This window comes from Mus musculus, chromosome 9 (genome assembly GCF_000001635.26).
Source record: "Mus musculus strain C57BL/6J chromosome 9, GRCm38.p6 C57BL/6J".
NCBI classification, from domain to species: Eukaryota; Metazoa; Chordata; class Mammalia; order Rodentia; family Muridae; genus Mus; species Mus musculus.
Window position 1 is genome coordinate 56,479,515 of NC_000075.6, and position 18,152 is coordinate 56,497,666.

The 18,152-nt window shown below is 43.1% G+C and overlaps 1 protein-coding gene across 1 annotated transcript in view; it reads left to right on the forward strand.

Annotated features, from left to right (window-relative positions):
* Hmg20a (high mobility group 20A) overlaps positions 1–17,422 on the forward strand; it is a 78,318-nt gene extending 60,896 nt beyond the window's left edge. The window contains exons 5-10 of the mRNA NM_025812.3: positions 2,084–2,216; positions 3,094–3,125; positions 8,102–8,177; positions 9,100–9,315; positions 10,308–10,450; positions 15,019–17,422. Of these exons, the coding sequence (NP_080088.1) occupies positions 2,084–2,216; positions 3,094–3,125; positions 8,102–8,177; positions 9,100–9,315; positions 10,308–10,444 (594 nt within the window). The 3' untranslated portion in view covers positions 10,445–10,450; positions 15,019–17,422. The remainder of the gene's footprint in view (positions 1–2,083; positions 2,217–3,093; positions 3,126–8,101; positions 8,178–9,099; positions 9,316–10,307; positions 10,451–15,018) is intronic.
* The last annotated feature ends 730 nt before the right edge of the window (positions 17,423–18,152 follow it).

Sequence of the window (18,152 nt, forward strand, 5' to 3'; positions counted from 1 at the left end):
GACACTGAGGTAATGCCTTCCTGTACAGCATCCCTTCCACAGCATCCCTTCCTATGGCTTTAACATAGTACCCGGCTGTGCTTTAGTCAGACATGTGTGTAGTCAGTTGTGTGTAGTTAGACATGTGTAGTCAGATGCCTGTAGTTCTCCTCAGGCCGATCCCTGGTATAGCTTTGTCTTTATAAGTTATACCTTGATATTCTTAGAGAGTGAACCCTCTCCCTCCCCAAGCCTGACCCTTCCTCTGCCCCACCCCCACATCTTTTGCTTTGTTTTTTAAGGAAACATTCTTCATTTCCTGTTTGTCTGACATTCCCTCGTGATTAGATTGATGGTGGACATTCTTTATCAGAATAGATGATATATACTACCCAGAGTATCACATATGCAGGCATACCATGGCCTTTTATTACTTATTTGTAATTTTATTGACCTGATAAAGTTTTCCTTATAATTCATAAGCAGTCTATGGAGAGATATTTTAAAGACATGTGTAACTTATTTTATATCAAAGAAAAAAAAAAAACATTGTGTGATCTCCCCACACTCAGGCAGTGGCTCTCTTACCAGGTTCAAGGCCATCTACACAGTGAGTTCCAGGATAGCAAAGGATATATAGTGAGACCTTGTCTCGGGGGGAAAAAGGAGAGATTTATATGATCTAAAGAGAAACCAGAGCCAGGCATGGTAGTACATGCCTCTAATTCTAGCTTTTGGGGGGAAAAAAGAAAAGAAAAAGAAGAAAAGAAAAAAATTTCCTCAGGCTTAATATCCACAGATAAGTTTCACCTTACCTAATCTTTATTATTATGTTTACACAGTGCTAAATTTTTGAACTCTTAACACTCCCACACAGTTAGTTACCAGTTGACCCTCAGCCTTATTTTCTGTTCTTTCTTTCTGTCTGTTTGTTGAGTTTGGGGGGTTTTTTTGGTTTGTTTTTGCTCTGTGTTACCCTCACTGTCCTGGAACTTGCTTTGCACGCCAGGCTGGCCTCCAATCAGATCTGCCTGCCTCTGCCTTCCGAGTGCTGGGCTTCAAGGCGGCCCTCAGCTTTCTAATCGACGGGGGCTCTACTCCTCCTCCCCTTGAATACTTGCTTGCATTCTGTTTATTTTTGGCATGATCATAAATAATTCATATCATAAAGTTTATTTATGGTATAAATTTCTTTTATTCCAGTAGTTTCTAAATTAATACTATAGTTAGTTATTTGTTGCTCAAATCATCCCAGACTTGGGTATCTCTTACATCTGCTGGGTGGGGGACAAGATTTCTAACATAACCTGAATCTGGTTTGCTCATTTGCAGGCAGCACCTTTCATACTTTCTTATACCTAATTTGATGAATGAAATGGGCAAGGCAAAACAATTCTGGGCCATAGGATGAGGTCACTCTTCATGTTCTCCAGCTTTAGTGTTCCACTCGTCTGGCTTTTTAAAAGGCCAGAGGATATATGAGATCATTCACTCAAAATGAGTCGAAGGTAGAGAAACAAACTAATACTCCTTACCTTCCCCTGGGAACGTGAGCCTCTGTGGGGTTCAGACCTCTAAAGAACTCTAGTGGCCGTGTGAAATTCTATCTGCAGGGCTCAGGAGATGGCGGACTGTAAGCTTCATGAATGTTTTATGGTGGTGCTCTCAGTAGAACTTACCTTCATTAAACTGGGAAAGGCAACACACAGTTTAGTCAGTCAGTCATTCGTTCATTTATTCTCTAAAGGATGTGTTTTGTTTATTTATGTGTGTACGTATGTGTGCAGAGGTCAGGACAGCTTTCAGCACCAATAACTGACTTCAACCATATGGCTCCCAGGGATCAACCTGAACTTGCCATAATTGGTAGCAAGCCCCTTACCTACTGAGCCACCCCACCAGCCCTTGTTTATTTTATAATTGAAAGATTTTATTCTATACCTATACTACTTTCAGCTTCTTTCCTACAATATACTGACATAATTTTTTTAATGTTTTAATTGCACTGTTTTCTTTAAAAAGATAATTGATATTTCACCCAACATCTCAGGTTTATTGGGGGTTTTTGTTAATATTTTTAAATAATCCCACATTTCCTTCCTAGCGCTACCTTGATGAAGCAGACAGAGATAAGGAGCGTTACATGAAGGAACTGGAGCAGTATCAGAAGACCGAGGCCTACAAGGTCTTCAGTAGGAAAACACAGGACCGTCAGAAAGGCAAATCTCATAGGCAAGGTATCAGAACTAAGTGTAGTTTGTCATGTGTGATGGAATGTTGTAAAGCCAGCTGTTAAAGTAGCATACATGAAAGATGTGTTTCTGCCATCTCTCTGTTATCCTGTATTCACTTATAGGGTTAAAGTAGCAAGTATGATAGATGCGTTTCTGCCATCTCTCTAGTATCCTGTATTCACATTTAGACATTTTGCTTGGTTTTCCATATCTAAGATTAACAGTCTGGCTCATGTACCAAAACTATTATTAGCTACCTGCCTTTTTCTGTCTAGTTTCCAAATTAGGCGTTTCTCTACCTTTAAACAAGTCTTTCTACTAAACCATGTAACTCAGAGGCCCTAGTACCTCTAAGCCTCCATGAGCCTCTTCATTCAATAAATTATTTGTGTGAATTCAAAAAGCGATCTGTTGAGCTTCTCTGTTAGGTAGTAGACTCTTGTAGGCATTGAGGGAACAATAGTGAATAGGGGAGAGCATCCATGTCTTCATGGAATCTTTTTCTTTCCTGTTGAAATGGTGCATCTCACTCCAGACCCCATTCCAGCAAACACTGCCAAAGGCCAGCACCCACACTGCTCTGTCCCTCCTTAGCCACAGCATCTTCTCCACACTTGCACACGACCTTGGCGTGTGTTTCCTACCTACTGTCCCACACTCTTCTCTCAAAGGTAAAAGTGTTTGCTGTTTTCTTATGTCCAATTGTGTGTTCTCTAGGTGTGAGTTCCATTTAACTTTAGTTGACTGACGTTAATGTTATGAATGAAAATATCGTAAGTCATGAAACTCTACAAGTTTTGAGGTTGGCAAAGTCATATACTTGGGTCTTATGACTGTTTTCTTTTCAAATTTAATGTTGTCTTTATTCTTATATTTTTAGATGCAGCCCGACAGGCCACTCATGATCATGAGGTAATTAGCCTTTTGTGTACACGTTAACGTGTGTGTGTGTGTGTGTGTGTGTGTGTGTGTGTGTGTGTGTGTGTGTTGATGCTGTTTGAAATGCTGTTCATGAATAGTACAGAGTTTTTACCTCATAATTCAGCCTGAATGAGTTGCTTTGGCTCGAGGGTTCTTAACATATGGTAGACACTTATGTCATGAATCTGCCTTTGAACTACAGTCCCTAACCCCAATCTGCTCCTGTAGTCTAAGAATTCTATTAGTTTTAAATGCCAGAAATGGATGGAATTCTGAGTAAGATACAGAAATGAAAGCCATGTAGTGACTGCAAATTGGCCGTAGCTGTCATCCCACTCTCAGAAAGGTGTTTTTAGGAACTCCATCCTCAGCTAGTTGGACGTTCACAGCCAGTGGCAGCTCAGTCTCTGGTCCTCCTTTCCTCTTCCTGTCACATGTGCTTGTTTATCAGCCTCTTCCCTCTGGTTTGCTTCAACCCCATCAGTAGAATTTAAGTCTGCGTTTCTGTATGTATCTAATATATATATACATAAGCTTATATGTTTGACTGTGGTGCTTTTATATGCTTCAGACATGGACATAGTCTGTTAAATATATGGTTACAAAAAATAATAATAATCTATGGTCATTCTGAGCTGTAAATCGTCAGGGATTCACTTTTGCTCCAAATCAGATTCCCACTCAGCAGTCAGGCTCTTCCTTAATAAGTCCCAGCTTCCCACTTCAACCCCTTAACACATGGAGTGCTCACCGTCTCCCCGGCCATGCTCGTCTCTGCCTCGTGTCTGTGTTCCTGTTCTTTTCACAGGAAAATCTCCCTTCTATACACATTGTTCTCTGCATCTGGTCCTGTTTCTGCCCTCAGAGTTGAAGTCCTCCTTTAAGCCCTGTGAAGTTCTGTTTCCTCCTTAGCTGTTTTTACTTCTTCTAGCTTGCTTTAACCTTCAAAATTACTATACTTTTATACAGTTAGCTCAGCTGGCCTGTCTACACTCTTCTAAGTACTTCCATTGTTCACAATTCTGGATTATGTATGATCTCCCTGAGAGAGCAAAGCTGATCTAGCTTCTACCTTTCTATTCAGTGCCATACCACCTGGCATGATGCTCTTGTGTGGAGGAGGTATCCTATAAAAACCTATTCTCTATAAGAATCCAGAGATGACTGGAAAGCAGTGGGAACTTGGTTTTCAAGTTCAACAAAATGGTTTTCAAGCTAGGAGGTTTTCAACAAAATGGTTTTCAAACTAGGAGATAGCTCAGTGGGTGATGTGCTTACTGTGCAGGCACGAGGGTGTGAGTCCGATCCCTAGCACCCGTCTATGTACAATAGCGCATGGGAGGTGGAGATAGGCTAGGTATTGGTGGCCACCAGCCTAGCCTAATTGGCAAGGTCCAATCCAAAGAGAGACTCCATCTCAACAAACACAATTGATTGCTCATTCTTAAAGATGACACTCAAGGTTGACCTCTGATGTTCATATGTGCTGTGGTATTTGGAATGTTTCAGCAGACACAAGAGTTAGTAAAAAGAGAATGTGTCTTGTAAAATACCTAAAACATCATGGATTCTAAATACATACTTATTTCTCTTACAAGGAGTAAGTGAGCTCCCAATAGAGAACAGATTTCTAATCTGTACTAAAATACTAAAGCCTCAGACCACTGTTCAACTGCCCCGTCTTGCCAGTGAAGGGGTGACTTGCCTAGGATAAGAGAATGTATTCGAGTTAAGTTAGAGGGGGCCTGGAGAGATGGCTCAGTAATAAAAAGCACTGGCTGCTCTTTTAGAGGACCTGGGTTTAATTCCCAGCACCTACATGGTAACTCATAACTGTAACTCCAGTCTCAGGAGAGTTCTCTTCTGGCCTCTGCAAGCCCCAGGCACACACATGATACATGGACATACTTGCAAGCAAAAGATTCATACACATTAAAATAAGTTAAATTTTTTAAAAAGTTAAAAGTTGAGCTAGGCTTGGTGACACATGCCTTTAGTCCCAGCATTCAGGAGGCAAAGGCAGGCGGATTTCTGAGTTTGAAGCCAGCCTGGTCTACAAAGGGAGTTCCAGGACAGCCAGGGCTGTTACATAGAGAAACCTTGTTTTGAAAAACCAAAGGATGGTGGGTGGGTGGGTGGGTGGGTGGGTGGGTGGATGGATGGATGGATGGATGGATGGATGGATGGATGGATGGATAGATAGATAGATAGATAGATAGATAGATAGATAGATAGATAGATAGATGAATATAAAAGAAAGTAAAAAGTTAAATTAGATGCAGTAGAGTGACTGAAACTAAGTTTCTTGCATCTCAGTTAAGGACTGTGAACAGCACATGGAGTAAACTAGATGCTGTTGTAAGGAATCCTGCAGTGTCAATTTGATGCTAGTGAAGACAGATTTACCAGTTTCCATACAGTAAAGAAGCTGATTTTATTTCTAAATTGACTGAGATTCCCTAAGTCGTTGTTGCCTGGACAGGAGCAGCAGAGTGCATGCAGGAGCTGACGAATGCTCCTGGAAGCCATTCTGCAGAAGGCACTGCATCCTGGCTGATGATAATGAGAATGGTCTCAAGTAAAAGGCACTTGAGAGGTGCATGGCATATTTCTATGGCTCTGGCCCTGAGCCTTGCCCTAAATCACAGGCTGAAATAGATTGTGTTCAAAAAGCCCTCTGTTCTTTTCCCTGCCACTCGGTATACAGAATGGAAATCCAGAGTGAGGGGTACTCTTGTCTTCTCAGATCAAAAACCAGCCCACTAGACAGGAGAGCCAGTGAGTTTTACTCTCTTGAAAGTGTCTTTATTGCATGTGAAAACTGAGTAAAACAATAATTTTGTTTCTCCTTTAATTTATGAAAAATGACACTCAGGCTGAACAAATTAGACCCCTTCAATGAAGAGGTAATGGAATCCTTATGATTTTAATCCCTTGAGCAATCCTTAGAGCGCTTAAGTATATCCCAGCCCCCAGGAGGAGCCTCTCTGCCCAGTAATGTACTCAGTAATGGAGGAGTGCTGGTGGTTTTATTACCACTCTTCCTTTAAGCAGAAAGCCTCTGTTGCATTCAGAGCCTGAACAGTTTCATTTAATTGCTTTAATGTTTCTTATTTTGTACTCTAAGAATCTGTACCAAGGGGCAGTATATATTGCACCTGGCTGTTGCTAGCCTCTGCCCTTTCATAATAAGTTGGGTTTGGACTGTTCTGGCAAAGAATAGAATGGAATTACCATTCTGAGGAGAGTCAAGACCTGGAAAAAGGCCCTTTGTGCCATGGTAATGGGAGCCTTATCATTCTGAATGGGAAATACTGGGCCGCAGTGAGGTCACTGCGCAGCTGAGTAGTAAATTGAACAAGGCAAGAGAGCTAAAGTTACAAGGCACTGTCCTAAGTCACTTGTAGTTGTAGGATTGGACCTAATATGCGCTGTGCATGCTGGGGTTGTGTGGCTTGACTCGTCCTGTCACAACCAGGTGATGAAGTTCAAGCATGTAGTCAGCCTGCAAACTGTTCTAGAAGACGGATGCTTTCTTCCACTAGGAAAACAAAAAGATAGAGTAAAAATTCGGTGTTCTGAAATTAACTGTCTCTCAAGAAAACATAATTTTTCAGATTGCCATCTGTGTTTTAGAGAGATCTCACAAGCACTGATTATGGGTGTGAAGCATCAGCTTCCCATCTCAGTAGGCAGTTCCTACAGCTGGTCCTTTCCTAGGCAATCACCAGTGTGAGACACAGTTCTGCCTGTCAGGTTCCTCACAGCTGACCTGCTTAGCTCCTCCACTGGCCATCAACCCGTTGTTGTTGTTGTTGTTGTTGTTGTTGTTGTTGTTCAAAGATAAAAGTGGTAACAAATAGAAACTTTTTTTTTCTTTTGGGTGGAGGTTGGGGTGGGTGGGGAGGTCTCACTCTGTATTCCTGACTGATCTGAAACTCAGAGACCCACCAAAACCACCACACCTGGCAAAAGGGTCCATTTTATCCTTTGTGTTATACATTTTATCTCTTATCTTAAACCTGTTTCTATAGAACTGAATCCTGGGGGCTTTCTTTACTGTTTTCCTGTGGAGAGGTTTGGAATCTTCAGATTTCACAACAGTTCCTCACTTTGTACTCCTCTCTTTATGCAAGACTTTAAATACAAACACTTATAACTTATATCCATGATACCTTCAACTCCAAATTCATTACAAAAATGGGAGCCAAAGAAAGTTGAAATATTGGCTCTGCTCTTGGGGCTTGACGTTGGAAGTGTTCTACCCCCACCCCCACCCCCACCCCACAGTCTTTTGAAACTTTCTATCATAATGGTTCATGGATGGATTAATTGGGGCTTTACTAGTCTTTTCAGTCTCACATAATCCTTAGATACTTCTTATTTGTAGAGCCTGGCTATTTCTAGCTTCTTGGGTTTATTTGTTTTTCCTGTGTCTGAAGAAAAGTCTTCAAGAGCCCCAAAGATAAACTGCCCCTTGTAAACAGAGAGAAATATCAGCGGAATGCCATTATGATTGCTCACTGGCAGATCCGCTTAGAATTCTTATTCTCCACTCAGCAAATCTAGATTGCATACTCTTATCTCAGATAGGGCTTAAATGGGAAGCCAGTAGGAACAACTGGAAATACCCCTTTTTAAATTCCTAACCCAGCCATATGCACAACTCTCCACTGTTGACTATTCAAAGCTCAGGGCTAAGAAAAGGCTTCTGTTGTCTTCACTAGTGAAATGCATGTGGGTTTGTAGTCCTTCACTACCCAGCAGCCATTCACCTAAGAGATCTAATACTAACCGCTTCAGCTCTGTGACGTTCCATTCTAATGCGGTGAATACATTCCCCTCCCAGGCTCTCCTGGTCTGATTCCTGCTCACCAGCTATCTCTCTAAGGAAGACATGATCCTGTGTCTTGGGCAGTAGTATTTAATTTATCTTCTAAAAATTAACTCTTGTTCTTGATTCATAGAAAGAAACAGAGGTAAAGGAACGCTCTGTTTTTGATATCCCTATATTTACCGAAGAATTCCTGAACCACAGCAAAGGTGATTACTGCTATATTTTGTGTGTGTTTATGTGTGTGTTCCCTGGGTCTTTGACAGGGGATTTCATTGCTCAGGAGCACTGGCTGATAGCCCTCCTTAGGACTGGAGAAGACTCTGATGCAAAGAATGGCTGCTATTTCACCCTGTGGCCAGTAAGATAAAGCAAGGGCGATGCAACCAATGTTTCTTTGCTCTCTGGGTCAAAAGAGATAAATCTAAATCACTCATGCTGTGGCTTTTTGATAGGTAGCCTAGAACCGTCTATACAAATGAAAGTTTATAATCCAGAATACAAAGTAAGAAACTGCAAAGTTCAGAGGCCTGGAGAGATAGCTTAGTGGTTAAGAGCACTGGCACCTCTTCCAGAGGATGCAGGTTCCATTCCCAGCATCCACATGGCAATCTGTAATTCCAGTTCCATGGAATTTAATACACTTATCCTGGTCTCTGTGGGCACCAGGCACATATGTGGTACATAGATATACATACAGGCAAAATACCCATACACATAAAAATAAATTTAAAAAAATTTTTTAAAGAACAAAAGAAAAATTACAAACTGATCCCATCACAGGACACATAGGTAACCACAGCCATGCTTAGCCTGTCCCCCCAGATACCCCTGTGTACCCCTTCAGGCTTCTCACTGCAGGATTTTAAAAAGCAAAATCTAACTGAATGGTGGGAATTACCACTGTTTGTTGTAGTCTTGTGTATAGAATGTGTTGCTTTAAGAATTAAAATAGCTCTGGGGAGCCAGGCATATGGTTGTTGAAATTGCTATCTGGAGTGTCATAAAGAGACTTGGGAGATGAGGGGTAGCTAATGAGAGACAGCTAAGCAGAACTTCATAGAAGAGTCACAGGGACTCCTCAGACGCTCCTTCTCTTACCACCCATTCTGGGGGCCCCTGTGTCCTCAGCTCGTGAGGCAGAGCTCCGCCAGCTTCGTAAATCCAACATGGAGTTTGAAGAGAGGAACGCAGCCCTACAGAAGCACGTGGAGAGCATGCGCACAGCAGTGGAGAAGCTGGAGGTTGACGTGATCCAGGAGCGGAGCCGAAACACCGTCCTTCAGCAGCACCTGGAGACCCTGCGGCAGATGTTGACCAGCAGCTTCGCCAGCATGCCCTTGCCTGGTAATGTCATCCTCTCCGAAGTCAGTGGCCGGGAGAGTGGCGAGGACGGCGATGGGGTGCTGTTTACGTTAGTATTAATGTGGAGAAGCCGCAGTGTCTCCCAAGAGGAAAAGAGAAGGGGGAAAAAAAATCCTGTCAAGATTTTCAGTGCGGTCTGGGCATGTCTTAAATCCCAGCACTCAGGAGGCAGGGGCAGAAAGATATCTGTGAGTTCCAGACCAGCATGTCCCACCTAGAGAACTCCCTGACAGCCTGAGCTACATAGAGAGGTCCTCTGTCAAAAAACAAAACGAGCTAGGCATGGTGGTACACTTTTAATCTCAACACTTGGGATACAGAGGCAGGTGGATCTCTATGAGTTTCCACACCAGCCTGATCTAGTTCAAGGATACCCAGGGCTACATAGTAAGACCATGTCTCGAAAAATAAAAAAAAGAAAAGAAAAGAAAGGGAAGGGAAGGGAGAAAGGAAAGGAAAGGAAAGGATAGGATTTTCAATGAGACATATTATAGATTGTCCATACTTATTAAAGTCACTCAGACGTTCAGATTCACTGGTGATTTAGACCTTTGTCCACTTCTGTTTTAATGTAACCCATTGCTTACCATTAAACCTAATTTGATACTCAGAACCATGTGGGTGGTCAAGTGACAAAGCCTAAGAAGAGCCCTTCCTTCTAGCCTGCCTGTCTGCCTTGTATTTATCTATGCTCTGATGGGAAGGAAAACACCGGCATTCCCACTACACTGCCGTCAACCAGGGGCCAGGTGCTGAAAACAGGAGCCTGTGGGGACATTTCTCACCCAAACCATCACAGAATATAAAGATAAACTTCCTGTCTTCGAGGCTAAAATTGTCTCCTAGGCAATTAAACTGTCTGTGGAGCAAACTACATTAGTGTCATGATTTTTTTATTTGCATGGATTTGTTAAATGTCATGAGCTGAACTGGATGGGAAAGTTTTCTTACTGTGTCTTCTTATCTCACTTCAGGAAGTGGAGAAATACCAACAGTGGACACCATTGACTCATACATGAACAGATTGCACAGTATAATTTTAGCTAATCCCCAAGACAACGAAAACTTCATAGCTACAGTCCGAGAGGTTGTGAACAGGCTTGATCGTTAAGCGCTGGTGAGTGCTCACCCATAGGACGCTTAGCGCCAGCCCTTCAGTCTTCAGAAGTGGGGTGTCCTCAGACCATCAAGACTGCTAAAACCTGGAGCTGCTCAGCAACTGAGGGGAGGTTTGACTCAGATCCCTGCTCTGTAATTGCTAGAAGTCTTCTCAATGATATTAAAACCAGACTTGAGGTGGTTTCTTAGACATGTGTTAGGCTTGTTTAATGGAAGCGACTTGATTTTTGTTGTCAGAACTCAATTCTAGTTTTGCCCCTACTGGTTTCCAACGGGTCTTAAAGACTCTGTGAGAAAGTTTAAGGGAAATCACCCAAAAAATAGTTCTCAGAACAAAATAAATAGCATTCACCTGTTAATCTGTCTCTTCCCTGATGAGTAGTGCTCATTATAAATAGCTAATGGGAACTTGTATAGTTAATCCTGTATAAATAAGAAGTGTTCTTATTCCATTTTAAATGCTGATATAGACTAAGCTTCAGCGAAGCAATTGATGTCTTCATTTTAAAGGGTTAAAGAAAAGGCCAGTCACAGTAGCACATAGCCTTGTGAGGCTGAGGCAAGAGGATTGCTGAGTTCAAGACCAGCATGGGGCTAGCACCAGTAAGATAAACAAAAGGGTATAGAGTGGTAGCTCAGCTGTTAAGTGTTCTGAGGTTTTGTCCCAAAACCCACATAAAAGCCAGCTGTGGTGATGCACCTTTAATTGCCTCATGGAGGAAGAGGAGAAGGAGGAGACAGTGGCTCCTAGACCTTGCTGGCCAGTCAGTTTAACCTAATTGGTGAGTTCCAGGCCAATGAAAGACCTTTCTCAAAAAAAAAAAAAAAAATGAAGGTAGATGGCTCTTGAGAAGTGACATCCTTGGATGGGTCTACTCACACACACTCACCCACATCCAGTGGAACAAAGAGTAAAGCTGAGCCTGGAATCCCAGCACTTAGGAGATAAAGGTAGGAGAGTCGCCAGAGGATCAAGGTCAACCTGATCTACATAGTGAACTCGAAGGCTAACATACCAAAACTCTGTCTTTAAAAAAAAATGATAAAGGAGGCTAAGCATGGTGGTGCACGCCTTTAATCCCAGCAGAGGCGGGATGGTCTCTGTGAATTCAGGGCCTGCCTGGTCTACACAGTGAATTCCAAGTCTGTTCAGGACTATAGAGAGAAAACCTGTCTTTAAAAGAAATTAAAGAAGGGGCTGGAGAGATGGCTCAGCGGTTAAGAGCACTGACTGCTCTTCCAGAGGTCCTGAGTTCAAATCCCCGCAACCACATGGTGGCTCACAACCATCTGTAATGAGATCTGATGCCCTCTTCTGGCGTGTCTGAAGACAGCTACAGTGTATTTATTTATAATAAATAAATCTTTAAATAAAACAAAAAAACTAAAGAAGACTGAGGAGATGACTCACCACTTAAGAACACTTGCTGTTCTTCCAGAGGACCCAAGTTCAATTCCTAGCACCCACACATAGCAGCTCTCAACTGCCTGTAACCCCAGCTCCAAGAGATCTCATGCCCTCCTCTGGCCTCTGGACACCTGCCCTCACATGTACATCACACACACATGAATGAATGAATGAATGAATGAATGAAAAGAAAGACAGCAAATGAATAGCAGCAAGTGTTACATTCTTTGAGAGGAGATGGGCAGAAAGTACATTTCCAAAAGAGAACTGCCCACAGAGACTTTTTGGTACTAACAGACAGGCATCAGATATCATTTCTTTTGAAGACAGGTTCTCACTGTTTAGCCCTGGCTGACCCAGGACTTACAATGTAAATCATGCTGGCCTCAAATTCACAGAGATCCTCCTGCCTCTCCTTCCCAGACACTGGGATTAAAGGTGTCTTGTACTGCCACATCTGGCCAGACAACAATCTTAAATGAAAGCAGGGTTTGTTCACTGTAATTCCTAGAGTTAGGGTAACATGTAGCCCTACAGTCTATTGATTAAATTGTTTCTTACCTACAGATATATAATCTGGTGGGAATCTTAGAGCTGGACCACATTAGTGATAAAGCCATGTATTAAACACAAGTGATGGGCTAGAAAGATGGCTCAGTGGTTAAGAGCTGGCTTCGTTTTTGAAGACCCAGGTTCAATTCCCAGCTCCACATGGCACCTCACAACTTTCTATGACTCCAGGGGATCCTCCACCCTCACACAGACAGACATGCAGGCAAAACAACAATGCCCATGAAATAAGACAAATAAATTAAAACACACACTCACACACAAATGAGTAGCAGAATGATTCATCCTAAGGAGTAGTGTGTGTTTGAATCTCTTTCTTCCAAGTACAGGAGCACCCTCATCCATATGACCTGGACTCTAGCTTGGTTTAGAGTTTGAGCAACACATAGAAGAACACATAAGGCCCCATATCTCTCTGTCTAATGAGACAGCATTTGCTAGCAGATACAAAGACAGTATTTAGTATTTATCCTCTTGGTTGAGCCTTTGGGTGGTGACCATACAAGACTATTCATTATTCTTTAGATCTGGCCATGCTTAAATGAGGACAAGATTATTATCCTTGTAGCAAGCAGCCAGATGGGATGGACTGTACTTCTAAGAGATGGCTGGACTCCCTAGAGAATGGAGACACAGCATCGGTGCCGCCACTTATGAAGGGAACAGCTTGTAAATCTAGGCCTGGGATTCTCAGGAGCTCATCTTCCTTCTCACACAGTGTTTTCAATTAGCACTCTTGTAGGCTTAAAAAGAGAGAGCTGGGAGACTCAGCATGGAAGACTCTGAAAGAAATCGGTAATTGATAACATGGAGTCCCCTCACCTAAGGAGAGGGCAATGAATTCACGTATGGAGCCAAAAGTGGCTTTGCACTTTGAGCATATGCCAGGAAGACTTTCTTAAAGCTGTCTACCAGAAGGCTATAAACTGTAGTGGCTGCTCACTGGAGAATCTTTGAAAAACCTAGGCCGTTACCAGTCTCCTTGGTTTTTAACCAAAAGTATTTTGTCCTTGAAAAAAAAGTCTGAAACTGTTCTATTACCACAGATCTTACAGTTTCCAATGCAAACATAACCAAGCCCCCCACTCCCAGCTGTCAAATGGAACAATTAGGAAGACTGTGATTAATACTAGCTTGGTCTCATTATACAAATATGTATAGACAGACAGCTAGGCCTGATGTCCCCAGCACTCGTGGTGCAATTAATTACTCTGACACCAGCTTGGCAAAGGCTTCATTCTACTGTCAGGAGCCAGTGACTAAAGTGAGCCTTATAGACCACAAGTTTACAAGTTTTAAAGGAGCATATCAGAGCTGGAAAAGGCCTTTAGAAATGTGTGTGTGTGTATCTGTGTGTGTGTGTGTGTGTGTGTGTGTGTGTGTGTGTGTGTGTGTGTCCCAAAGAGGTAAGATGTAGCATTTGAAGATGCCAGTGCTAAACATGATTGTGTAAACTGTCATTTAAGGGCCTCCAAAGCACAGCCCTAACATGACAGGGTGGTAGTAGAGCTAAGGTACTCAAACAACAAGGCATTAAGGTAAATACAGTGATTATGATCTTGGTGACTTTTGTTTTGTTTTGTTTTTTTGTTTTTCGAGACAGGGTTTCTCTGTATAGCCCTGGCTGTCCTGGAACTCACTTTGTAGACCAGGCTGGCCTCGAACTCAGAAATCTGCCTGCCTCTGCCTCCCAAGTGCTGGGATTAAAGGCATGTGCCACCACACCCAGCTGATCTTGGTGACTTTTGTCCAGCCATTTTTAATTTTTTTCATAGATATACAATGGAAGAATTACCCTCCCTTTCTTGTGGCTAACTAGCATCTAGAGACACAGACAGAACTCGGAGGGTGTTTATGCTGAGATGTGATCACTGTGACTGTCATAGTCCGTGTATTGCCCAGTTTCTAGTGAATCACAGAGTTTGGCTATTTGAAGATTAGAGATTATTATTTTTGTGTATCTTTATTACATTTTATTCATTGTATCTGTCTGTCTTTATCTATGCACGTGGACATGGACATGGCACAATGTGGGTATGGAGATTACAGTGAAACTTGCAGGAGTTGGTTCTCTTCTCCCACTCTGTGGGTCTCAGAGACTGAACTCAGGTCATTAGGAGTGGCGGGCAACTTCTTTACCCACTGAGCCATCTTGCTGGTCTGATGACTATTTTTAATCAGTAAGAAAATTGTTGATAACACGCATAAACACATTCCTGTACAAGCAGATATCCTCAGTTTTATCCTTAAGGAAAACTGGCTTTGATTGGCCGTACACCCTGTGGACTGAAGTGAGCCACTAACTTCTCTCATCAGATTTCTCTGATCATTGCTTTTTGATGAGCGGCCGCTGGTTTCTTGCCTCTCTTGGATCCAGGACTAGAGCAGGACCATATTTCTCATTGAAATGTCTGAAGCATCTCACTAGTGCGTGCCTGCAGCTTTATGAGGTCTTTATTTCATATTTTCCTGTTATAACCCTCTCAAAAATCAAAGCATTTTTAAATCCATAACCCTAACTCCTTCTGACTGGCAGTTACCTTTTTGGTGTTTGTTTGTTTGTTTGTTTTTCTCTCTCTATTCTACAGATCTTAGTGCTCCAAGATGTAGTGTGTGCACTTGTGCAGAATGAGAAGCTTCCCATGAACATTTGAACTGAGACGGGGCAGAGGACAGATCCCTCCCTGTGAAAGAATTGTCAGTAAGTGAAGTGCTTTCATCCCAGGAAGCTGTGTGAGGGAGCAACAAAGATGGATGCGTGAACTCTGTAGAAATGCCCTGTGTGCAGCTCTGGAAGTGTCCAGCCCCTCACTCTCTTCAAAGTCTTCCTGGAGTCCTCTCATTTCCATTTCTGCTGAAGTGGAGCTGCATACATTCTTCTGACAACAGCGACCCCGAGACTGACATCCTCCTTCTCTCCCCAGCAAAAAGGAAGATTTCTCATTGTTACAATCCCACTCCAGTTTTCTTACCCAGATGTCACTTTTTTAAATGCCTCTGGGGGACTGCTTTTCTTCACTCCCACCAAGTCACACATCTCCATTTTCTGACCTCTGGGTTTTGTGGCTCAGCGGGACTTTGAAGGAGAATTCTCATTGGATGGGCCCAATCTTCTCCATCACTACCCTGCTGGGACTCCAAAGAACAGAGCTTCTTGTTGACAGTGCCCTGTGGAGCCAGGCACTGTTTCGTGCCCTGCGTGGTGCTCAGTGGGTGCCAGCCCCTCAGCAGGCTCTGTGGTTGCTGCCCTAAAGGACAATGCTCCCTCCATCCTTCCTGGTCCTGCCTGCTGATCTCTGAGCATTACTCCTGCTCAGACATGGAATCCCAGCCACAGCAAAGCCGCCAGTCCCCATCTGTTGGCAGTGTCTTGTGGAGCACTTTTGCTGAGGAAAAGGTCATTGGCAGAGAGGGAGGAGGAAAGTTAATGCACATTTGGTGTTGGAAAGCAGCCGACATCTGACTAAGTGGAAACTCAGCAGCACTGTCCTCGGTGCGCAGGTCCATGCGTTAGGATGATGGGAACTTCTGTGGAAGAAGTCTCTTGAGCTCACAAAAAGGCATGGTGGACTCTGCTTATGTTTTGCTTTCCTCTGTAGCCACCAACTGCCGAATCTATGAAATCTGTGGAAAAGACAGCTTCCTTCTCTCCCTCTCCTTACTAAGGAATTTTGTTGTTGTTGTTGTTGTTGTTTAACCACAAAAACAAACAGGTTCTGTTTCTCTCCTCAGGGTTGGTTCTCGGTTTTTGGGTTGGATTTGGGGTTTTGGGTTAGTTTTAGGGTTTGGTTTGGTTGTAGGTTTTGGGTTGGATTTGTTTTTTTATTTTTCTTTTATGCTCTAGAGCACAAGGATAGAGGTGGCAGCTGAGATCTTTGGAACCAAAGCAGAGCATGCTGAGCCCATTATCTAGGCACTAGGCCACCAAAGGCAGGGGGATGGAGTATGGTCCCTCACAATCTGCCCATAAGCCAGAGCCCCCATGCTGTGGCTGCACCACACTTCTCCACACTGCGTTCTCTCCTGTGTGCTCTATTAGATAGTCCAAAGGGAGCAGCAGTAGTAACGAGCTATGTGAGCACATTGAACTCCATGCACTGAAAAGACCCAGTCATCACTCACTGCTGCACAGCCAGCCAGCTTTGCAGCCTGTGTGCTGCCCCGGCTCCCCACCCTCGTCTGCTGTTTTTTGCTTCTTAGATTGCTTGCCTGCTAAGCCCATGCTAGAACTCACTGTCTGTGGCAGAAGGACACCCAAGCCGGTTCTGGGAGTTTGTCTGTCTTCAACCAGATGCTTCCTGCCCTTTCTTCCTTCCTCCTCTTATTGCTGTTTCTCTCTGTATGCAGTTCCGAGCCGTTTCCATAGCACTGATCTTCACGGCCAGATAAAGCTATGGCTTGGTCCAAAGATGATCGATCATTCTCCTCTTTACAGATGTGATACCTCATCTCGTCTAGACACATTCGCATAGCCAGAATTCAGTAGGATAGCAAGGGAATCTCCACGATGGAGTTCTTGTCACAGCAGTAGCTTCCTTTCAAATACTGCCTCTCTCTCCCAGCAGCTGCCATAAGTGGCTGGGCTTCAGTCAGGTTGTATAGAGCTGGTCTGTTCCACCTTCTCTCACTCCATGCTCAACACAGAAGAGAGGATGTCAGGGTGCAAGCTGGCACAAGGGTTTATTTCCCTGGAAGGTTCATCCATCGCTGATCCTGCGCCTGCAAGCTCTCCTCAAGAAGGAAGCAGTTACCAACTCAGTGTTACACATTCCATTCTTGCTTTTTTTCTTAAAACACAGGAGCAGCTGGGGAAGGGAGATGAGGGCCTTTATTTCTGACACATTTTAGAAAACGAAATATTGTGTACATGTGTTTGGAGCTGTTGAATTGCCAGGTTTCTGTACAAGCGTTCGTAATTAAAATTTTGGATTTTCTCTAAGAAGTTGATGTGCTTGCCTGACATTTGTCTCATTAAAAGTTTTCTGTGTGGAATCCATGTGACCAGTTTTGCTTGCATTGGAACAAGAAAGTTCTGCTTCTGTTTTTTCCCTCTCTCCATGAATCAAGTCTGCTAGGCTTTTAGAGCAGACAGACACACGTTCGTTTTCCTAATTGCTGGTTCAAGCCATGTTTACCTGTTGACGGTGCAGCTCTGTCACTGTCCCTAGAACAGTACTGTGAGCTACACTCTGCTTCATGCAGCACTGCTTATTCTGGAAGCAACTTGAATGTTTTTAAGTGAGTGACTCTGAAGCCCCTTGTTAGTTGATCTTGTGACAGATGAAATGTTGTGCTTAAATTTCTGCTTTTTAAAAATAACCACACTTACCAATCAAGATATTTTAAAAGGCTTCGAAATCTTTAGGACGAGGCAGCCTTGGCTTTCAGAGCCCACTCTCCTCCTGGGGACAGTAGTGTGGCCCTGGGCAAGTCTTGTATTGTGTCACCTTAGGCCTCCTCTTCTGAAATCACAAGTGCCTTGACTTTCTTACCGTATTGTTAGAAGGCTAGAATTTGGTTAAAGAAACCACCATACTTTTAAAAGTGCCAAGAATGAGTCATCATGGTATCAGAGGCAGGACTGGGTTTGATTACATTTAGCAAAACCCCAAGTCAACTTTGGCTTAAATCAGAAGTGTGTGTCTCTTTCATAAAACAGTATGCCAAAAAAAAAAAAAAAAAAAAAAGAGCCTGTCCAAAACTGATACAGAGGTTTCTGTCT